The 24,412-nt window shown below is 44.4% G+C and overlaps 1 protein-coding gene across 1 annotated transcript in view; it reads left to right on the forward strand.

Annotated features, from left to right (window-relative positions):
• The window catches only part of LOC146354412 (uncharacterized), a 32,666-nt gene extending 8,522 nt beyond the window's left edge, over positions 1 to 24,144 (forward strand). Inside the window, exons 3-6 of the mRNA XM_084829805.1 lie at positions 7,895 to 7,979; positions 21,183 to 21,257; positions 22,354 to 22,419; positions 23,900 to 24,144. Coding sequence (XP_084685931.1) covers positions 7,895 to 7,979; positions 21,183 to 21,257; positions 22,354 to 22,410 — 217 coding nt within the window. The 3' untranslated portion in view covers positions 22,411 to 22,419; positions 23,900 to 24,144. The remainder of the gene's footprint in view (positions 1 to 7,894; positions 7,980 to 21,182; positions 21,258 to 22,353; positions 22,420 to 23,899) is intronic.
• Positions 24,145 to 24,412: the final 268 nt, after the last annotated feature.

Below are 24,412 nucleotides of genomic sequence, written 5' to 3' on the forward strand. Positions count from 1 at the left end.
GATTCTGCACTACACAATAGTGTTGTATGCCAGCATAGATTCACTACACCAGCATATATGTGGGCTGTGCTAATACAGGGGAATTTAGGAGAGGTTCTATCCCTGCTTATTGGACATAACCTGGGGACAGGGTTGTGCTATAAATCTTTTTTTCAAAACTAGATGTTCTTTGTAGTCTGAAGGATGGAAATAGTTTCAATTAACTGGTAATTAAATGTCCTTTATTGCCTCTTTATATTATAAACATTTGTTCATGATTTTAAATTATTTTTGATTACAGACATTATGGTTTCCATGCTAGACAATTTGTTCCTCGTGCAAAATTTTCAAATGTTTTACATTAGCTAAATGTCTTACTCAAAAAACAATGAGCAAGCACACTGAACTTTGAACGTTCCCGATTATTCACTGGGTGTTCCTGTGTCAAAGTAATGTAATTGAGCCAAGCCTATGGTTATCCAAATTATCCCCTAGGTCTGTCAGATAAATTACACTGTACTGTATTCCACATATGCAAAATGCCTCAAGGCAGACAAGAGGTAAAATTAATCAAACATGCAAGAAACAAGATTGGAAGTGAATCCCCTTTCTGATTAGAAGTCAATGGCTTCCTGATGTAAGAAAGGGAGATCTCGGCATCTCTGCACCAGCCTAAAATCCTGCATTTAAAACAGGGCCTTCTGCTTCCGTTTTAAATGCAGGATCACAATGACTCCCTTTTTCACGTGCTTCATTTCCCCCCACTCCCTTCCCCCTCCTTCTCCACATATCTGAGTCTTCCATTATCTTTCATTGATCTCGCTCCTCTTCTTGCCACTTTCCCTCTTTTCATGGAGGGAACTCAAGCAGAACACAACTGGTTAATTTTATAGCTCATTATCTGCAATCTATTTAAAAATGGAACAAAGGGCATTTAGTGCAGGAGGTTTACGGCGTCATGTAAAGAGCCCGCAAGCTTCGGTGAGGGAGCAATCTCGATCACAGGATAAAAGTTCCATGTGAAGAAAGCCCTAGTTTTCAAATACAGATGTCACTCATTTCTGTATTTTTTATGGCTCTAGAAGTAGGGAGATCAACTTCATTGTTTTCACCACAAAAGCAATTTCCTGTACTTGAAAATCTTCCTGCTCAGACAAAGTCTTTGTGTAAACTGGATAAAAACCCTGAGTTTTGTGCACTCAGTGTGTTGGTTTTGGATCAGTTCCAATCGTAGCTGTAGGACCAGCACCATCTGGATCCTCACTTCTGAATCCCACTTAGCCATCCCACTGTTGGAACGAGTACCGTTAGTTCGTTAGGAGTAGGACAAACTGCAGAGTCCCGTGGGCAAGCCCACAGAAAAACCAGGACACGGGATGCTGCAATTCTGTTGCTTCTCCACCCTTTTGCCCAGTATCACTTGAGTCTGGCCACTCAGGTTACCGCCTAGCCACAGGCTGAGATCATCTGCAGCCCTTTTTAAATGGACACATTTTTTCTTTGCCTGCTGGGACTCAGGAGTTTTGACACTACCTGAACTTCAGCTACAGAAATGGATCATGTGGACCCAGGCAGAGGTGTCTTTGAATTTCTGTCCTATTTTCAGGAGGTTCTTATACAAATTGTAGCCTCCTGCTCTGCATCCCCTTTTCGTTCTTTTTTTGAATCTATTTTTATTTTATTTTTATAAATGAAATAAACAGTACTAACAACATAATCAGAATCTTCCATTCCCAACATTACAGTATTCTGGAGAAAAGAAAAAAGGGAGGATAACAAAAGAAGGAAGAGAAAAAAAGAAAAAAGGATTATATTAAACTTCAATAAAAACAAACCACATATCCAAATATAAATACAATTGCAGATTATACCTATACAGCATTCTTCCAAACATTGCAAGTATTATTAACTCTTCAATCCTCTACACCACTAACAGTAAACCTTTTCTTTCAATATCATAACCTCAGTCTTATAGCAAAGGAATGGGAGCAAACAATCCATTTCCATTGGCCATGTTACCATTCAGTTAACACATATTAATAAACATTAAAGGTTTAGCCAACAAGAAATAGTAATAATAATAATCACATAATGATATTAATAATATAAAAAGAGGGGGGAAAGTTTAAGAAAAAGATTTTAAAAAAATTTAAAAAATTTTATCATTTGTATATTTTAAGTAATATATCTAAAAATATGTTTATATGTGCACACCCACAAATAGGCATTTTATTACACAAAAAAGGAGAAAAAAAAATATGCAAACATTTACTCTGGCATACTGCCTAGACATCTTTTCAGCTATAGCCCAAATAGCACTTCAGAACAGTAAAGATGGCTAAGTTCCAACTCCGGAGGCTGAGAGAGTTGGTTCTCTTGTTTTAATTTTAATACCAATTAAAAATGATTCTGCAGCATCAAGATCCAAAAATCTTTTTATCTGGCCTTCAGAAAGAATACAAAATGTAGCCGGATATTTAATATGATATTGCAGGTTAATTTGCTTTGCCGAACTTCTCGCCGTGGTGAATTGCCTTCTTCTGTCAGCGATTTCTTTAGTATAATCAGGAAAGAGCATAATCTTGTCATTTGCTGGTCCCCACTGAAGCTCACCTCGTTCTCTTGCCAGATGTATAAGGTAATTTTTTGTAGAGACTCGTGAAAATTGAACAATAACTGCCCCAAAAGTCCCTTTAGTGCCACATATTGAACCAGGAACACGATATGCATGCTCAATATCAAGAAAAAAAATGGTAAAGCAAATAGCTCATGCAAAAGTTTATCCATAAATTCAGCCAAACCTATATCAGTAGCCATGTCTTTAATACCAAGGATACGTAGATTTGCTCTATGTGTGAGAGCCTCCAGTTGAGAGACTCGAGCAGGCAAAATATTATGAGACGCTTCGATGGCTGTTTCATGAGCAGTAACCGGACCTTCAAGAGCATTAACCTTCGATTCCATCTTTTGAAAAAAGATATTAATGAAATCCACAGCCCCCTGAAGGGCAATAATTGAGTCCTGGATTGTTTCAAGTTTCTTTGATTACTCTGGTAGCTGAGATGACATAGTTTTTATCAAAGTAAGCAACTCCTGTTCATCTCTGGCATTTCTAGAAACCTTTGCCGAGGGAGCAATTGGGAGGGTAGGTGGCGGTCTCATGCCTTTCTTTTTTTTCCTTTGGTACTGCCATCCTCCACTTTCAAAAGCACAACAAGCAAGTATAATTGCAGAAACAAAAAAACAAACACAGAGATTTAATTACAAGTTCTCAGATATTGCTGGTAGTTTAAATTCAGAAATACTATTTGGTGCCGTTTGTCCTTATGTCTCCTAATTGCTTAGGAGTTTCAAACAGTGTTCAGTAGATGTTGTGTCTAATCTCCAGCATCTAATCTTAGATTTCAGCCTCTCTGTTTCTCTGCAGAAGCAGCTGTTCTTCCAAGATTTCACCCGGATGGTACTGTAATTCCCCTTTTAATTCCAGGGGAAGATAAAAAGGTTTCTCAACCTTTTCACAGCTGTTTGAAATAAGCAACCTGTGGAGCTCCGCAAGTCACTACAGGAAGCCATGGCTCCAACCGGATATCCCTCTCTGCATCCCCTTTTCTATGGTGTGTGTGTGCATGTAAATAATTTGATCTACTTTTGTGCAGCTTTTACTGAAGCCTTCCCTGGTCAACTAATGGAAAGGATTGTAGCTGGGATCCATGTTTGCTCCCTCTTGTTTCCTTCTTCTTGTTTGCCCCACTGTACTTGTCCACGTCTTCCAGAAGATTTGGCCAAGTTGAGGGTGGTAATGTCAGGAGCGCCCTAGCTGCCTCTTGCAGTCCCCTCCAATAGCCAACTCAGGACACAGACGACGAGGATTCTTTCCAAGGCTTTATTCCTTTATTACTTTATAACTCTTTCAGATACTAATCACTAGCGACTAAGCAAGGAACAGCACTGGGGAAAGACAGCAGAGTAGCCTAAGCTCCAAGTAAGGCAGTTGGTCCCCATTTGAAGGGGAACCATGGGAAGACCCTGAACTTATGGGCTATGGAGAGATCCTCCCTCTTTCCCTTGGGTCCTCGGGATGCGACCGTTGTTTGAGCGCCAAACAAGCGGAATGCCTCCTCTTGGCGCCCCCCATCTGTCGTCGCTCCCTGCGTCTGCGCCAAGCATCCAGCAAGCCCCCCTCCAGCGCTCTCTCACTGCCAGGGTCACTATCTATCCCAGGAATGCTGGCAGGAGGAATCTCTGCCAGCTGCTGTGCTTGTGAGAGATGAGCAAACTCCTCTCCCACGGATTGCTGTTCTTCAGAATCAGAACTGCTCTGGGGCTCTGTGGGCTCAGTTTCCACCCTGACAGGTAATTTCAGAGGACCCAAGCTGTGGGCAGTAGTTAAAAAGAGATGCATGTGTTGCATCAGTAGGTGCAAGCCCTCCCATGGGAGGAAACAGGAGTAAAGCGCACAAGGTGCTATAAATTGAAGTGAATGTGCTTTGAGTTGGTGTCATATACGATCTCTGAATTATGCTGTATTTGCCTCCTTATATCAGGCATACTAATCAGCATCTTTTATATAACTATATCTATATAAATATCTGAACAAGTTGCATCAGAGAGAAAGACATACTGAAAAACATACTGATCTTGTGCTATCTTGTAAAAACCTTTCTTTGTACATGATTGGAATATAAATTTATAAACCAGAGAAAGAGCATCTTTCTTTACCATTCTCTTGTTAATAAGTCATCCTTTCCAGGTCATTAAGTTTTATAATTGAAGTGAGTTCCCTATATCACTGTACACAATGTGGCTAATTAACGGTGTATTCTAGTATGTATGTCAATTCCTAAGTAAGCTCTATTGGGTTTAATGGTACCTACTCCCAGTTAAGTATGTATCGGATTACAGCCTCGGTGTATTATTAACGCTTCTATTTCCTGTTCTTATATTGGATAAAAGCAAAATAGGGCAGAAACATACTTCAAACCTGCTTGCCTATTATAGCCTGGTTTATATCAATATGTCTTAGCTTGGTTATTGTGGCATGGCTTGAAAATCAGTATTGGACTCCAAGTATTAAAACAAATGTGACCTGAATAGCTAATATTGGTGTCATGCAATCCTGATGACATGCTAACACTATGTACAGTGACATTGTAACATATTGCTCATAGTTCTATTCTGGGATGTTCATGCACAAATGGTGTTTGCAGTCGCCTGTACTCAGGAGTATCATGTTACTCAGATGACAAATTCAAATCATGCAGCAGATAATGTTACACCATTCTCAGAACATCCCAAATGTCTGTGGAATTGAAAGTTGTGTGTGAGCTACTTTCCACCAGTACAAGGTCCTTATTAGTTTTGGGGGGAAATCATTTTTGTGCGTGTGTGTGTGTGTGTACACACACACACACACACACACACACTATTATGTTCCATAGGTCTTCTCTGTATTTTAAAGATATGATAAATGGCCTTATTATGAGTTCAGTGGCTTTTTATTTGATTATAAATAAAGATTGGGTCAAAAAAAAGAAGGAGAAGGAAGCAAAAAAGAACAGTGAAACTTCATGGATGCTATCATAAGAACCATGTCTGGGTATGAACATGTTTGAGATCATAGAATAGTAGTAGGGTTGGAAGGGGCCTACAAGGCCATCGGGTCCAACCCCCTGCTCAATGCAGGAATCCAAGTCAGAGCATCCCTGACAGATGGCTGTCCAGCCTCGTCTTGAACGCCTCCAGTGTGGGAGAGCCCACCACCTCCCTAGGTCATTGGTTCCATTGTCGTATTGCTCTAACAGTCGGGAAGTTTTTCCTGATGTTCAGCCAGAATCTGGCTTCCTGTAACTTGAGCCCATTATTCCGTGTCCTGCGCTCTGGGATGATCAAGAAGAGATCCTGGTCTTCCTCTCTGTGACAACCTTTCAAGTACTTGAAGAGTACTTGAAAGATGTTGATGGTGCATTCAGATGTAAAATAAAAATCAAGGCTCCTTTCTACAAACATTTAAGCATCTTAAAAATGGGATCTGCAACAAAATGTTGTAGTGTACCCTCACTCCTTAACAGGAGGGCTCCTTTTCAGGTGCCTGCTGGCCAGCCATACTCTCTTCCAGGATACTACTAGCTGTTATGGGTTCAAGCAATCAAATTCATTGCCCCCTCTGTTTTGTTTTTGTTTTCCAACTGACACTCGATATTCTGTTGTTCCTGGAGGTCCTTATTGTGCTGTTTGGGGATTTTGGGGGGCCCACTTTGTGTTTTAGAAAAAGATCTGTATTTCAGCATACCCTAGAATTCATCCAAGCATGCTGATACCTCCTGGTTGTCTATCTGTGGCCACATTTTGGCTCCATTTCTGTCATCATGGGGCACTGAGTTCACTATTAGGGCATATTACTATGTTTGGGGGTGTAGGTTTTTATTGCAGTACTTCTCTTTCAGTCCCCTAGCTCCCAGACTAAGGCTGCAATCCTACATCTACTAACCTAGGAGTAGATATGTATGGGACTGCACTGTTAGACAGTAATCCTATGTGCATTTTATTGGGAATAAGTCCCATTAAACTCCACAGGACTTACATTTGAATAAACATGCTCAGAATTAAAAAAAAATTATTTGCATATAACAAACTAAGAAATAAAACCGTTAACATGAAGCTGGAGTATCCAAACATTTGCTTATACATGCGAAGTGATGTAGGTACTTTAGTCTGGTGCATGTCATACATTAGATGATTCGATCATATAATTTTATTTATTTATTAATTAAATTTATATCCCACTTTTTTTCCTCTTTTGAGGAACCCAAGGTGGTGTACATAACCCTCCTACTCTCCATTTTAGCCTCACAACAAGAACCCTGTGAGGTAGGTTGGGCTGAGAGTCTGTGACTGGCCCAAAGTCACCCAGTGAGCTTCCATGGCCGAGCGGGGACTAGAACCCAGATCTCCTGGCTCCCAGTCCAACACTCTGGCCACTGCACCAGCTGCACTGGTTATTGGTGTGTTTCTGAATCCAATTTAAGGGAGCAATCCTATGGCCACTGGACAGCGGATAGATGGCCATAGGATATGCCGTTTTCCAGGAGCTGACCTCACAGCCCACACTCCGAGGTTGGTTCCCAGAAAACCCACCTCCCCCCACTTCTGCGCTGCCTCAGAGGCAGCACGGAACAGCCCCATCCTCCACGCTCACAAGAGGAGTGTGGAGGGGCCCAAAAAGGGGTGTGGCTGGGGGCGTTCCGGGACAAGGGGAGCGTAGCTGCATGTACGACACATTCAATGTGTTGTACAGCAGCCTCCTTCCCTACTCCGTGCTCCTGCGGCTAGACAGCGGCAATCGGCTGTCTAGCCAAAAAAGCAGGGTAGGGGAAGTGCGGAGAGCACAATCCCCTCCATGCTCCTGCCCTGCTTAGGATAGGCAGTCACCTTCGAGTTCAGAAGTGGCCACCTATCTTGATAGGATTGCACCCTAAAGTGCTGATTTTGACCTTTAAAGCCTTAAATGGTTTGAGACTAAGGGCCGATCTACATTGCACCCACCATCACAATGAATTCGGTGTCCCGTCGGGTTAAACTCTCTTGCATTAAAATGTGATTATTCACACTCACCCATTTTCCCCTTTGCAGTGCTCCATCGAATGTGCGAGCTTGGTTCACACTCCAGTGCTGTGCTGTTTTCCTGCGCACGCTTGTCTGATCTCGGATGCTAAGCAGGGTCGGCCCCGGTCAGTAGTTGGATGGGCGACCGCCTGGGAATCAGGCTTCCTGCACTAAGCAGGGGGTTGTTCTATCCCTTCAAATGAGACCAAGTTTTACCCTCTCCTTACCGCCACTCCGGATGTGTTTTTTTTTAATTAAGGCGTTGTCCTCACAGAATCGGGGCTTCTCCACGATGTTTTTTTTTCTAATTCAGGCATGATCTTCGAAGATTTGAAGTTGTGAAGCTGTGGGCGTGTGAAAGGCGGGTGGTGAAACCTCATTGGAAGCGAAAAAAGGCGGTAAGTGTAGATCCAGGCCAAATTACTTGAAGTTCTGCCTTTACCCTTATCGGCCTGCCTGCACTTTAAGATAAGCAAGAGAGTCCCTGTGAGGGCAGTTAGGTGGGCGAGTAGACAAAAGTGGGCCTTTTCTCCAACGGCCCCACACCTCTGGAATAAGTTGTAATTGGGGATCCCCCAGGCCCCATCGTTGTAGACTTTTAAGAAGGCCCTGAAAACATATTATTTTACTCTGGCCTTCCCCTGATTATGTTTTAAAGGACTGTATTGTGGCTGCAGTTGTCTGTTGTAAGTTTATTTTATGCTGAAGTTTGCTATTTTTTAGAATGTTTGATGCTGTTGCTGCTTTTATTGTGTTTTTATTGTTTGTAATACTGCATTTTTATTATGTCTTTCATTGTTATATGCCGCCTTGGGAGGGCTCCTGAAATGCGGCCAAGAAATATTTTAAATAAATGAATAAAAAAGCTAAAAAGTTCTCCCTCAAAGTCTTTCCTTGTAAGGAAGGAAGTATAAGTACATAATTACTTTTGTTGCTCTTTTCTTTTTCTGCAATGTGATATTGATGGCATAGGTTGACCACAGATGCACACATTATTCTAAATATGACTGTACCATACATGTATATAATGGCACTATTCTTGATGTTTTATTTTCAGTCCCTTTCTTAATAATTTCTAACACTTAATTTGCCCTTTTAATTGCTACTTAGATGCTCACCATCACATGGAGATGATGGTAAGCTTTCCACCAGCACGGCAAAATCTTTCCTAGCTAATCACAACCAGTTAAGAAATTTGTTTAAAATAAAACTGAATTTTAACCCAATTTGCTATTCTGAGCAATTAGGAAAGAAACAGTGATTATTAACATGGATAACCATGTTTCTACCCCTTGGTTTTTGGTTGCTGTATGTGTGACTTTGTAGTACTACATTGATTGCTTGACCAGTGATGAGATTAATAGTCTGATAATGCAAATCACTACACTAGTACAGCTAATTTCAAGACTGCATACTATGGTCTCAGAACTGTTTCAAGGCAGAAAAGAGGACCTCACTGCAGCATTAGAGCCCAGCAGTCTCACAGCTAATGTAACAAAGCAATTCCCACAGCTGCACTGGGTTTTTTTATACCTTTCCACAACCTAGTATGACAGGGCAAGTTCTTCTCCAACAGCGTCAACTTCTATATAGGATCTCAGTCTATAGTCTCTCTCAGGCTGACCTAAAACCACTTCAGAGGATTTGGATTCCTCAGCAATCTCCACTGAAACAGAAGACATGGGGGCAACCTGAGGAGTCCCTTTGCAGGGATGCCATGCCTGAGGTTCCAAAGACCCCCTTCTGACCTCATCCTGAGCTCTGCCAGGATGCTCAGAATCATTGTCAGAGCACCTGCTTGGCCACCAGAAGACCTTTCAGGTGGGGCTTACTCAGGAGGAAGGGTCTGCTTGGGAGGAGGAAGACCTAGCTGTAGCCAATGAAGAAGTAGACCCAACTGCAAGTGGTGTATGAAGGAGAGCAAGTATATAAGCCCTCAGTCTTCTCCCAGAACAAGGGTTAACAACTGGGTTAACAACTCTCTGCTGGGTTAGCAACTGTCTGCTCCAGCTGCAAGCTCTGGATAGTCAGGTGGTTGCTGACGCAACAGTTCCGTTGGTGCTTTCAGCCAACCTCCTCTCTGCCTGCTAGGGTTCGTATCTTCTACCCTTTTGGATAGGGGAACAAAGTTGGGGGCCAGGACCAGGCTTGTGTAGTATCTTGGCATAGTGTGGCTGCTATGCTTTTTCTCCCACAATGCAGTGTTCAGTGTCTATCAGACATCAGGCATTGCATTGTGATACATAAAATATAGTATCTACCTGGTGTTGTTTGGAACCTGGCTCCCAGCCCATTATAGCACTTGTTACAAGACCGGGAGTGGGGGGGATAACGTTTCCTCCTGGTGGACCCCTTCCTCCCCATGGTTCCCCAGGAAAAGAATTTCTGACAAGCTGCTATCAGTCAGGATGAACCTTCTGACACGCCATTGGGGAGTTTCTGAGCCCTGTTGCCTTTCAACCCAGCTCTAAGGGAAAAGAAGAAAAGTGCTCCTTTGTCCTACTTTGGACTTTCCTTCTCCAACTCCAACAACAGAGAGCTTACCAAAACCCTTAAAAAATTCTTAACACAAGTGGTAGTTTTGTACCTATGCAGTCTTTCAAGCGGAGAAGAGCTCAGTGAGAATCCCTTTTAGAACAACACAGCCAAATGTCCAATATAAAAAGGAGTTTATTTAGAGGTAAAAAGAGAAGGTGAGGAGGAGACCAAGGAAGGCAACAACCACACACATATGCAGAATTCCGAATAATAAAAAAAATCAGTCTAACTTACTTAGTCGCATTATCTATTTGAATAGAGTCTTGAGTGCCAGAGAATATGCCAAGTTTATTGGAGAGAGGATGGTCTGAGAAAGAGAGAGAGCACAAGCGCACACACCTGGCTTCCTGTTAGATGGTATATAAGCTCTAGAAGGACCGAGGGGATATTTTTTATGGGGATCTCCACTCAGTAAAAGTCAGCCCCAAGTCAAATGGCTGGTCCGTCCAATACCATGATAGCCTCCATTTCTGATGTCAGTGGTCAACCAGCAAATCAGAAAATTACTTAGTGGCTGGACCCACCTTCTTAACAACAGGAACTTGCAATTCAAAAGCCGAAGGTGGTTGGAACCAGTCAGCCTCAAGAATATGGATCAAGTTTTGTTCACATTTTAGAGGACAAATAAGTAAGTTAAGTTTAGATAAAACTATAGGTTAGATAACACTATTCAGGTTGCCCAGCAGGGCACCAAATGACCAGCTGCTCTAGGGAGGACTTGGTTCTATATCAGAAGTAGGGGTTTTTCACAGGACCATTGTTGGCTAAGCCCACCTGGGGAGGAGTGCGTGGCTGGTGGTTGCAGTGCTCCTAGGATCAACACCCAAGCCACCAGGGGCCTGAACTGATTGCCAGCAGCAGGAGACATTGACAATGCTGGGAATGTTAGGGGCCCAGGCAAGGTGTAAGCCCCGGTAGGCTCTACTGGGACACTTGGACCGAGCAGCTGCCAGACTATGCTGGGTGCTGATGCTGGGGCTGAATGTGCTATTAGAAAGAGTGTTAATTATACATGTTTTAAAGTCAGTTTTCAGTGGAGATGCCATTTTAAAACACAATGTAGTATATAAGAAATCCAGGGTTATGTTAGTACTGAATGTACAATGCCTAATCAAGGAAAATAGTATCTTTGGACAATGGTGAATGGGAGTTTGGGTAAATGGAAGATAGTGAAAGTGAGTTCATCATTCAGTTTAATGTTTGCAAAAGATGTGGGGTTTGGCAGCTGTATATTTTTATTTATTTATTATTAAATTTATTAATCGCCCATCTGGCTGGTCACCCAGCCACTCTGGGCGATGTACAACATACAATAAAAACAGTTTAAAACAATAAAATTCTACAATAAAAACATTTTCTAAAATACCCTAACCCACCCCAAATGCCTGCCTGAACAGCCACGTTTTTAATGCATGACGGAAGCTCATTAAAGAGGGGGCATGACGGAGTTCCCTAGGGAGGGAGTTCCACAGAGTGGGGGCCACCACAGAAAAGGCCCTCTCCCTCGTCCCCACCAGTCTAGCTGTCCTGGCTGATGGGACAGAGAAAAGGCCATCCGAGGCTGATCTTGTTAAGCGGCCTGTCTGCTGCTGCTGGAGGCGCTCCTTAAGATAGGCTGGGCCGGAACCATATAGGGTTTTAAAGGTCAAAACCAACCCCTTGAATTTGGCCCGGAAAACAACTGGTAACCAGTGCAACTCCTTCAGCACTGGAGTGATGTGATCTCGCCAGCAGCTGCCTTTAATCAGGCGAGCCGCCACGTTCTGTACCAGCTGCAGTTTCCGAACCGTCTTCAAGGGTAACCCCACGTAGAGCGCATTACAGTAGTCTAAACGAGAGGAGACCAGGGCATGTACTACCGATGGGAGCAGATGGTCGGGAAGGAAGGGGCGCAGCCGCCGTATCAGATGGATATCTTGGTATTAAGGACATTTACCTGGAAACAAGTTCTACCAATATCTGTGGCACGCTTCCATGATTGTTTCCACCCTACCCCTTTTCTCTGGAATTTCTATCCTTTATTCGCCTTACTTTTTATGGAGTATACAGACAACATCATTGTCACACTGTTACATTTTCTGAGCTTTCATCCTGAGATTTCTTAGTCCTGATTTCTGGCCATTTTTAAAGAATAAAATGCAATTCCAATTGTCTCATATGGACAGGCAAAGTACTAAGAAGCTTCTTAAGGCTCCTGTACTTATAAACACTTCCTCTTTGCAGTTTCAGCCTGTTTCATTTCTGCCTCATGATTGGGAGGGCAATTAATGATTAATATCCTATTAATTGCCCTTGAATGGTCTCTCTCAATTGCCCCAATATCACTTCTTGTGGGGCAGGGTAAACTTTCCGAATTCCTTTCATTCCTTTTTATTTTATTTTTTTACATAACGAAATGGTGCAATTGTTACAAAAAAGAAAAAGAAAGAAAGCATCTTAGAAATCAAAGACTCCCCCACCCCAAATAGTGCAATTGTTACAAAAAAGAAAAAGAAAGAAAGCATCTTAGAAATCAAAGACTCCCCCACCCCCAGGAGCTGAAACTGACTTTGGGACCATTAAATGGTTATTCAAGGGAGCATTGATAGGCTATTCATCACTTATTCCCCATGTGCTCTCCTCAGGAAAGATGGAAACTTTTAATGAATGTTGCTGGGAGCCTTTGCTGAACTGAACTTCTTTGTGAGTAAATATTATGTGGAAATCTTGACCACAGAGAAGGGTATTGCTGGATAACATATAGCACTTTATTAAGTGCTTGTGTGGAATCTTCATGTTAATTCCTCTAACAGCTAATTTTAGTAAAACAATGCCTCAGCAGCACTAAAGGGCTCTAGTTTAAAAGCAGCCCAAGTGGGTGTGCTTAGTATTGTAACCTTGGAAAGTGAAGTCTTTTCAAATCCTTTGTCACTACAGAACCATGCCAGAGAAGCCACCTCTGGCAAATACTTCTTTGGCACTGAGTTATAAATGGAATGCCCTTGAGAGTCAGTGTTGGAAAACCTACTATAAGAACACGAACTGAATTTGGATCAGTGCACTATATAGACAGATGAATGATTCACCATTCCTTCACCAATGTTTACTTATCAACTCCACACATTGATAGCTGGAGTTGCTGTGTCACTAGATCTAGGTCTATTTCAGAAGAGAAGCACTTGTGAACTTACAGTTTTTAATCACATTCCACTAATTTACTGAATGATGTAAGTTTCTACAAATCATTTCAGTTACGTCTTTCTTACATCCACGTACATCACATTCCAGCAGTGTGTCATTTATGAACTGTTGACACACACAGATCGCCATGTTCACTGAAAGTTGAGTTCAGCATCTAAAAATACCACAGATGTTTATAGTCCAGTGCTTAGGACACTCACCATGCAAGCACTTCCTAAGGAAACAGAAAGGCAACACTATGTTTCCATGGGAATATCACATAAAAATGAACCAGGAGTGTCAAGATCACAGGCTCAAGAAATCAAAATTAAAACAGAAATCAACAAGAGATTTGTTGGCTGTAGAGGACTGAAACAGTTTATTCCTAATCAAGATATTCCCGTATATCTTCCATCTACTCCCTCAGCTTCTGACAAGATATTAGTGAATTGTATAGAAAATGAATAAGATTTCTATACTGATCTTTCATAATATCAGGGGCCAGCTTCAGCACCGTGGTGAGCCTTGTAATTTATAGCTAGAATTTGATCAGAAGTAGACTGGAAAGGTCTGGGCCTATTCAGCCTGCAGAATGTCAGAATCTGTGTGAGTTTATCCCTGTCAGCGTTCTCAGAGCAGAGCTGGGGGGAGTCACCCTACTCACCATCCACCTGCTGATCTGGCCTTGGCAAGGAGGGAGGCTGGAAGCTCTCTGTGAGATCCTTACAGAAGTAGAGTAGGGTTTGCAGAAGGATCAAACAGGTTGAAGCGTCGACATTGGAGGGCTGAACAGAGACGCCCTGTTTGGATAGGGGCCTCGCTGAAAGTCCAAAAGCCCTTATCTGTCAAGTGGTCTGGAGGAGGTGTCCTACAGTCACATTTTCTCTTTTTATGTTGATGCAAAAGCTAAGAGCTTTTGCTAGGAGCATTCTCGTTTTCATTGCCCAAAACCTTTGAATCTACCATCATCTGAGCCTCTAGAGGCACCCTGCAGTTAGACTCTCTTTCTAATGGGAACTTTGGATTGCTAAGGACTTGCCATGAAAAAGTACCATGATGCTTTTCATAGACCTTGAACTTTTGTTTGCTATAGATTGTGTGTCTTCTTTGTTGTCATTCCAAGTGCTGGCAGGCTGGGTTTGATCTTGACTCTTAGACTTTTTTCTGCCTAGACTCATGCAGCATAGATTTACCAAAACCAACACTATGGTTGTCAAACTCTTTGCGTGTGTGGGTTTACACTTAGACTTAATATGCCCCGACCATATAGTGCAGGGATCCCAACAAAGATTCTAGGTTAGATGAAGTCTCTCTGTGTGTAGATTTGTTTGGGAATTTTCTAGAACTCATGCCTTTGATTGCCTGGGAAAGATGACCCCGGGTATCATTCCAGTTCCTTGTGCTGTTTGTAGAAATTCGTGTCTTTGATTGCCTAGGAGGGTTGACCCCAGGAGTTATTCAGGTTACTATCCTTGTCTTCAGTTGCCTGGGAAAGATAGCTCCCAGAATTCTGAGCCCCTTCACCTGTATTTTGAGCTACAGAGATTACAACGGGAAACCCGTTGTGCGGATCTCTGTCATGGTGTAGTTTTTAGCTTTTGACTGTTCTGGAATTAAATAGAGCCTATAGCTAATGACCATCAGTTATATGATTTCTGAAGAAGTTAAGCTTTTGCCGTGAGATTTCATACAATAAAAAAGTCTCACTGATTTAAGTGTCCTGTGTCAGTTTGTCAGAGTATGTGTGCTTGAAAGATTGGGCCCGTGACATGTAAAGCTTTCTGTACAACCTAATAAAATATATTATGTTCCATGTTAAGATCTAACCATAGATAAAAGCAAGAGCTGATTTCATCAAATGCATGAAATAATAATACTTTATACTATTTTAATGTTGCTAATGTTTGTTTATTTATTTATTTCATTTTTATACCACCCAATCGCCGAAGCTCTCTGGGCAGTTCACAACCATTAAAACCATAAAATACACGACAATAAAATACAGACGATAAAATACAGTATAAAATTTAAACATTTGAAACTATAATATACAAGTAAAAATAATAAGAACCTAGCAGCAATGCAAACATTTTAAATACAATACCACATATAAAACAAACTGAAAAACTAAAATGCCTGGGAAAATAAAAAGGTCTTCACCTGGACCAAAACGGGCACAATGTAGGCACCAGCTGAACTTCTCTGGGAAGCTGATTCCACAGCCAGGGTGCCACAGCAGAAAAGGCCCTCTTCTTAGTAGCCACCCACCTTACTTCCTTTGGCAGGGGCTACTAGAGAAGGACTGCTGAAGCTGATCTTATGGTCCGAGCAGGTGTATATGGGAGAAGACGATCTTCAGATAGCCTGGCTTGAAGCCATTTAGGGCTCTGATTGTTCGTATCAGCACTTTGAATCAAGCATGGACTGGCAGCCAGGGAACATGGAAAAGTACTGGCATAATATGATCACATTGGCCAGTCCCTGTTAACAGTCTTGCTGCCCAGGTTTGGACCAGCTGAAATTTCTGGACCGTTTTCAAAGGCAGCCCTACATATAATCCACTGCAGTAATCCAAACAAGAGGTTATCAGAACATGGATAACTGTAGCTAGGCTATCTCTGTCCAGATAAGGGGCCGATCTACACTCACGGTTTTTTACACCTCCAAACATCTTTCAGCGCCCGTCTTTCACACTACGCAGCACTTGCCTCGTATCGGAAGCAGGATTTCCTGCTTCTGCTGAACTGCTTCTAACACCCTGATATTCCGGTATTTCCCATCAGTGTGCTCTGTTGTTCCCACGTTCATTACCTAATATGGTCTCAGGCCCCTCCCATGCCTGTCCATATACAGCTTCTTTTGTATTTCCCCCCTGCCCAATCACAGCTCTCAACAGCACCCTTTCATCTTCCGGCTACCGATAGCGTCGCTTCCTCCCCAGTCCACGTTCCAGCACACACCTTCGGCCTTCCCACACCCCGTCCCTCAGGTTTTTTTTCTCCATCGGAGATTACCTTCGAATCTTCGAAGAATCGGTGTTCGGAAGGTGTCGCTACAGATTCCTTGTCTCCTGCGCTCGAACGGTAAGTGCATTCATCCACCTGGCCCTTTTCTGAGTGTACATTGTAATGGCACTGTGTATTCCTGCTCCCCCTTCCTCCGCTTTCCTCATGACACAGCCGCTTGCACCCCGCCGCACTACCAACACCCCCTTTCTCTGCAAACTCTCTTCCTCACATGTACTTCGCCGCCGCCACCAGGGCATTTCAGGGCTGGGAGTGGCTCTTGCCACAGCGGCGCGCAGAACATTTTTGGGGGGAGACTTTCCCAATGTGTTGTGTGAGGTGGCCAAGGGTACTAAAATAACTTCCCCAGGTATTTTGCCCAGTGATTTCCCGCTCAGCGCCCATTCTGTGTTTGCCCTTGGGGTCCGTGCAAAACTTGCCTCAGGGGCTACGGTATTCCCCGAGGGCAGCATCACCGGGTAGCATGGACAAAACCACGGCAAGGGCTGGTGCTGTCCGCTTGGGGTGTTGCCCGAGTGAATGCTCCCCCTTCCGAATAGCTTTCCCAAAGGATTATTTTCTCTTCGCGGCATGTGTCTCTGGTCGTGCCGCATGCTGAGGCATGCCCATGGTTGAAGAAAGAATGGAGGTGAGCAGGGGGGACTTGCATTCAGATGCTCCTGCACGGAATCACCCTTCGGGATTCAAAAGACATGGCCCAGATACAGACACATGGCACCTGGGGGTGGGCTTTTATCCTGCCCCTCGCTCTGGATCCCCATGCAGCTCGGCCAAGAACATGACTTCAGGTGGGGGTGCATTGAGAGGGGAAGATAGGCTCTAGCATCAAGCAACCATGTAGCCCTCTCCCTCTTCTCAGAGTTGCTGTGTTGTCCTCTTTTCTTGATCAGGCTCCTCAAACACTGACTGCTGAGGGACCCTCTACGGTGGACCCCATCACAACAAGCCAATAATGCAGCCATTTTGGCCCAGGGAAGAGCAGGTGGAAAGACCCATCCCGGTGCCTTCTCCCACCAATGCCAACCCAGAATGGCATCTACCAGCAAGGGAAGAGGGGTGTCATGGAGGCGCACGGAGGTAGAGGACTTGCTGGACATTTGGGGGGAGCAGAAAATCTAAGAACAGCTGTGTAGCAGCCACAGGAACTTGGACTTCTTTGAGGAGATCTCAAGAGAGATGACCGCATGGGGCCACCAGCATAACGCCATAGAGTGCAGGTCCAAGACAAAGTCCATGTGCCAGGACTACAGGCGGATGGTGAACCATAACTCAAGGTCAGGCAACAATGCGGCGACCTGCCCATATTTATTTATTCGTGTCAGAATCATCACAATTAAAAACATACAATAACACATAACATTTAAAGTATAAAATGTAGAAGCGAAAATATATAAAAATTAGACAACTCTTGCCCCCAAACTAGCAACATTAACTGCGCTCCGTCATGCTGTCATAAGGTCCTCATGTGTGCATTAGTCAGGGCACAAAGGGCAAGTGTACAGATGTGTTGTTGTCTGCAAGTCCCCGCAGTCGCATAGGGCAGAGATCTCCAGATAGCTCCATTTAGTAAAAGTATCTCTAGATCTTATTGTACCCGTGCGCAGCCTATTCAATGATTTCCAAACTTCCCAGCTTTCATTGGAACCGGGTGCCAGCTCCTCTGCTGGTTCCCTCCAGTGTTGATTCTTTGTAGCTTTCCATAAGTCCATTCTACTTTTGAATTCATCAAAGTCTTCCGTTGATCTGAGGAAGCTTTTCCTGGGTTTTAATCTCTGAGGAGCTGGTTGTAGGCTGTAAAGAGGATGTTGTTGGATATTGAGGATTTAAGCCTCTCTTTGTGTGCTGCTGCTTCTCTACAAACAGCAGGTGGGGCAATGCCAGCTATATGGTAGATCTTATCTAGAGGAGTAGGTTTTAGACATCTGGTAATTATTCTACTTGTTCCATTCAAAACGACATCAACTTGCCCAGCATGTGCTGATTTGTACCAAACTGGGCAGGCATATTCGCCGGCCGAGTAGCAGAGGGCTAATGCTGTAGTCCTAAGAACCCTTGGTTTAGAACCCCAAGTAGTGCTCGTTAATTTCCTAATGATGTTATTTCTTCCACTGACCTTCAGTTCAGTGTTGACACAATGCTGTTTATATGTTAAGGCCCTATCCAAAGTAACCCCTAAATATTTAGGGTTAGTGCAATGCTGAAATAACACTCCTTTCCATGTAATTTGCAGCTTCCTAGCAGCCTGCCTATTGCATAGATGGAAGGCACATGCCTGAGTTTTTGCTGGATTTGGCCTTAGCTGGTTTTCACAGTAATATTGGTCCAGCTCTTCCAGAGCTTCCATTAATCATTGTTCTACCTCCTCCAATGTTTTTCCTTGTGTGGCCATTGCCCGATCGTCAGCGTATATGTAATTATTAGTGCCTGCGGGAAGCGGTTGATCGTTAGTGTAGATATTGAAGAGAGTTGGAGCTAATATACTTCCCTGTGGTAGACCATTCCTCTGATTCCTCCACCTATTTCATCTTCCCTGGAAGTCCACGAAAAACCTATGGTTCTGAAGCAGATTCCTAATAATGTTTGTAAGTTTAAAGTCTTCAGTTATGTCATATACTTTCTGCTTCAGTCTCCTAAGGTTAATGGTATCATATGCAGCCATTAGATCTATAAATACAGTTCCTGTTACACTACCTTTTTGGAATCCATCTTCAATGTATTGAGTTAAATTAAGGATTTGTGCAGTACAGCTTCTTTCGGGGTGGAATCCAGCCTGCTGCGGTATAAGCAGGGGTTCTACAGCTACTGTAAGGCAATTTTGTATCAGTCTTTCAAAGATTTAATAGGTATGGCACAGAAGAGAGATTGGTCAGTAGCTCTTAGGGTTATTAGCCTCTTTACCTGGTTTTAGAACTGCTATAACCTTAGCCTTTCGCCAAACACCAGGGATCTTGCATTGTTCCAAACAGGCATTAAACATTTCTAATATCCACTGCCTTGCTTTCGGCCCGAAATGTTTTATCTGCTCGGTAAGAATATCATCCAAGCCTGCAGCTTTCCGTGGTCTACATTTCCTTATAGCATCTCTCAACTCTTCCGTAGTAAAAGGGGAGGATAGGTTAGTTGTTTCATCCTCCTTTTTTCTATTAATTTTAGTCTTATGGTTTAAGGGCATTTGTTCTAAATTACCATTCTTAAGGAGCTGGCTAGCTATTTGGTCTGCTGTTACATTGGCAAATTCTCTAGAGCCAGTTGGATCATTGTTCAGGCGTCTCAGCAATCTCCACGCTTTGTGGCTACTTATGCTCATATCTAGTTCTTCTACTAATCTAATCCACCTTTCTCTCTTGGCCTCAGATATAGAGTCAATTAACTGCTGGCCTGCATTCACTGTGTCCTCTGCTATTGGGTCATTGTCAAAGAGAGCTAAATACTTCTGCAATTTATCCTTTGTCTCAGCTGTCAGGCCTTGGAGATAGTTGGTTTTACATCCCCATGGGATTGATAGCCAGGAGCATTTTTAACAACTTCCACAAATTCATTGTAGTAGCTCTGTATAGGTATTAATTGGGTAACAGCTCTATCTAGCAGTCTCTGGAATTTAACCTAATTGGCTTTTTAAAAATTATATCTGCGCCTAAAAGGGATATTATGAGGTCGAACTACAGCGGTAACCTGGCAAATAATTGGCCGGTGCTGGGTGTTTGGAATAGGGGAACAGACTGCTTTGACACATTGCTGGACTATATGGTCACTCATGAATATCAAGTCTGGATTATATTCCCTATGCCACCTTCCACTATTAAATGAAGCTGGTAGTTTGTTATCATGTAGAAGAGCCAGGTTGTTCAAATCCACCTACTGTATCATGGCCTCCCCATTCTTATCATCATCGGAGTACCCCCAGAAGCTGCTGTGGCTATTAAAATCACCAGTGACGAAATTTGTTTTGTCTTTATCAAATATATTAAATTCATCACCTTTAATCTCAATTAATGGCAGTTTATATATTGAGGTTACCATACAGTTACTCAGCTCTACAGTTATTACTTCTATATTGTTTATTTCTGATATGATTGTAGCCCAAACCTGAATGTCATGCTTCACAAAGACTGCACTACCATATTGTCAATGGGGACACTCTGCTATCAGCCGCATACCTTGAATTTTAGGTCTTTTCTGGTGGCTGTCTCTGTGGGTTTCCTGTAGGCATAGGACATCACAATTGTGTTTTTGGCATAAGTCCCGCATCAGTTCTTCCTTACTTGTGGACAGACCCTCAATATTTATTGAAATAATAATAATCTTTGGTCCTGAGAAGGTCCTTTGTGGGGTACGCATTTTGTCGCACTTAATAAAACACTACACAACACTTTAGTAGAAACTACACTTAATAATACCTTAGTATTACGCGCAGCTACACGGGATTCTTTGGGGGGATGCCACCGTTCGCCCGAAGCGCATGTCGGGGAGTTTGCAGATAAGCAGGGGCTGTGTGCGCGCGGAGTCTCCAGATTGGGACCCTCTGGAAGTGCGTTCCTTGGAGCCATCGGGACCATCGGCGGAAGAGGGGGAGCACTTCGCTGTGGAGCAGCATGAGGTTGCTGGGTGTCATGGACCAGGTGAGTATCCACAATGCTGGCCACCGTGCTTTGATATCCTAGTCATGCATCACTACAGACCTTGCTCCTGGGGGCCCTGGAGTAGCCCTACTATTAGGATGGCACCACCTACACTTGTGACTCGTGTTCTCTCCAACACTGGGAAATCAGCACCCTGTTGTTTCCCAGTAATGCCAGAGTGTGTTGTGTGGAAGGACTGGGGGGTGGGGAAGCACGTGACTAAGTACACATGAGCTCACACGCTTCCCCCATTTCACAGGACATGACAGTATGGTTCGGGGAGAAGAATGAGCATCCCAAGAACAGGACGTGGACCAGCCCGAAGAAGGGAGTGGTGAGTTGCGAACCGCATTCCTGATTTTCGGTGCCAAGTCCACATTCTTCTCCACTCACGGCTAGTTCCAAGCGGAAAGAATGGATATTGTCATAGTGGCACACAGTTTGCAAGGTGACATATAAATGTGATTACGTAAGAGGGTATGAAGGTGTGAGGTCAATTGAGGGTTGGGTGCTCGCAATGTTTAGTCAGAGTCACATCCTGCGACGTTCCACAGGGATTCCTTCCTGGTAAGTTTGTTATGGGATTGCGACCACAGGCTTCTAGTGAGACAGGGAAAGGGGAAAGCTGTGATGAACCACTGGTCGGTCCCCGTCTAAGGCAGCGTCCTATCTCCCACCTTCCCAAAGTCTCGGGTGACACCCTTTCTCAGACAGGCCACGAGAGGTCCTGCTCGATGGGGGTGTTGGGGCTAGAACTTTGCAAGCTGTGCAGACAAAACATATGCTTTCCTTAGCTTCGGTCCTTCCCAAGCATTTTTTAAGCTAGGTGCCCCTGCTTGGTCTGGACCGGGGAAAGGCGCCATTCAAACCCAAAATCGTGCGGAGAGTGCCCGAGCCTGGTGTCTTCCTTCCGGGGCTCTTGGTCCACAGCTCCGGGGAGCCCCGAGCATTTGCTGTGTTGTTTGGGGATGATGCAGCTTGTAGTTCAAAAGAGCTTGAGGGGGGCATGTTGGTTAAGACTGCTTTGAAAACCGCGTGAGACATTGGGCGCAGCTACCTTGGGCCCCATTGAAATCACTGAGAATTAACCAAGACTAAGCTGGGGTTGGGCATCGCGCTCCTATAGGCATCGTGCTGCAGCACTTCCCCTGTCCAGACCGGGGGGCAGGGCGCAGTGCACATGTTTTCTCCTCTGTTTCCCCCTTTTTTTTTTTTCAAAGCCAAGCAATGACATAAGGGGGGTGAGGGGGGATAACACGCAGCCATCTCTCAGGGATCTCTTTGCTTGGACCCACACGTTGAGCAGAGGGTGGGACTGGATGCTCTTCCAGGCCCCCTTCATGCCTGCTATCCCATGATTCTATGATTCTTGGGCTGTTCTGGGGCTGCTCGGCACTGTAATATGGCTGATCTCTGCAATTGCCTTTTAGGTGGAGAGCCGTGCCCGAGCGATCGTGGGGAGACTGGGGTTGGCCGTGATGAGCTAGAGGACACAGGTAAGCAAGGGGATGCATGCGCCCGCAAGGGGATGCATGCGCCCACACGGGCAGGGGCCCCTTGGTGGAAATATTCCCGGCTCTGGACACTGGCGCGCCGTGAGGTGCCCCCTCGATTGTTCCCTCTCCCCCCCTTTGGGTTCTGAAAAAAATCTCGCGGCCAACACTGGGGGTGAAATCAACTCTGTCCCTCCCACTGTAGCTCGGGGGGAATAACACCATTCCACGAGAGGAGGAAAGTTGTGATATATTCCGCAGGAGGAAAGGTGAAGTGGCGAGCATCCGGGATTCACTCCCTATAATTCTCCACCAGCACCCACACCATGGCCCCGGGACATGGCTGCAGATTGACTTCTGGCCGCGGCGGACAAATGCCCCCAATGCGGATTTGCTTAGAGGGACATTTTCCCTGTAGTTTCTGTCCATGGGTCTTTTTTCCAGTTCCCGCCACAGGCACTTAAACAATTTCTGATTTCTCTAATGCAGCATCTAGTAACCAACAGACAGGCCACCTTATCCCCCGCTACACGCCTGTCACTGATCAGGAATAGAAAGATGTGTAGAGCAGCCAACGAAATTGTTGAACGCATCATGCGTCATGCCACTGAGGAGAATGATCATGTCCTTGGAGTCATCAAGAGAGATGCGGAGGTGTTTAGGGAGTATGTGCGAAGATCTGCTCTAGATGATGAGGCAGCAAGCAGGGATAGGAGAGCGCTCATCAGCTCCATAGATGCCCATGCTGTCATTCTCAGAGCCATGCTTGATAAGATGCCTGACCACAGCTCCGGTCAAAGCGTAGTGCACCATGGGTGGGAGGAAACCCGGCATAGACATACCCCCAAACACCCAGATTCCCCCCTGTGTAGACAGACCTCTACACGCCCTGAGTCCACCCCACGTGGATGAAGCCACCTCCCCCCTGACGCGGGGACTCCTTGTTGTCCTTGTTGTGTACTCCGTTCTTGTTGTTTGCAATGGTGTGTTTTCCTGTCAAGGAAGGTGTCAGGAGCGCCCTTGCTGCCTTCTGAAATCCTCAAGTAGCCAGAATCAACACACAGACGATAGGGCTCTTTTCCAAGGCTTTATTTCCATTCAACCTAATGACACTTACAGATGCTAACTGCATGAGCCTAATGAGGGAAACTTAAGAGAGCTGCCTACTTGGGGTTTCTAGCCTTAGTGAATCAGTTAATCTCCATTTGGAGGTAAAAGTGGGAAACCTCTGAACTTAAGGGCTAGGAGGTGAAAGTCCACTCCTTTCCCATGGGGCATCGGGGCGCAGCGCCTCCTCTCAGCGCCCTCCATCTCCCACTTGTCCCTACGCCGGCGCCTAGCGTCCGAAGCTCCAGTTGTCACTCCCCCTACCTGCCAGGGTCACTACCACTCTCAGGAATGTGATCAGGGAGGGGCTTTCCCTCCGGCGGCGCCTCTGAACAGCGCGCAGGTTCCTCTCCCACGGTTTCTATCTCTTCCTCAGAATCAGAACTGCTTTGGGGCTTTATGGGCTCCGATCCAACCCTGACAGAAGGTGCCGTGACAGCCCCTATCTTGAGCCTCCGTGGATTGGAAGCTGGATTGAGGAAGTCCCTGTCTATCCAGGAGTGACACTACGGAGAGGTGACCACGCATACTCCACCCACCTCCATCACTTATCAAGCACAACTGTAATGTTTTATAGACAATGTTTCTTGCAATTCAAACAGTAAATGTTTCCATAATGAGAAATGTTTCATTCAATACTTTTCCGAGGGGACTGGGAAAACAGGACACGAGACAGGTGTTGTTTCAAAAAATCTTTAAGTGCTACTCTTTACTTTTACTTTAAGTGCTACTGTTTACTTTTTCTTTTTTACACAGGAGAAACCCCCCCAATTCTGCCCTCCCCCCTCCCCCGCGCTTCCTCCCTACAACTTTTTTTGGCACTACGGGCCTCCCTCTCGAGGCAGGTGATGCACTTCTCCATCCAGCTCACTGCAAACAAAGAAAGAGA

The sequence above is a fragment of the Heloderma suspectum genome, chromosome 2 (genome assembly GCF_057233095.1).
Source record: "Heloderma suspectum isolate Gila_16-S chromosome 2, 16-S_ref, whole genome shotgun sequence".
Lineage (NCBI taxonomy): Eukaryota > Metazoa > Chordata > Lepidosauria > Squamata > Helodermatidae > Heloderma > Heloderma suspectum.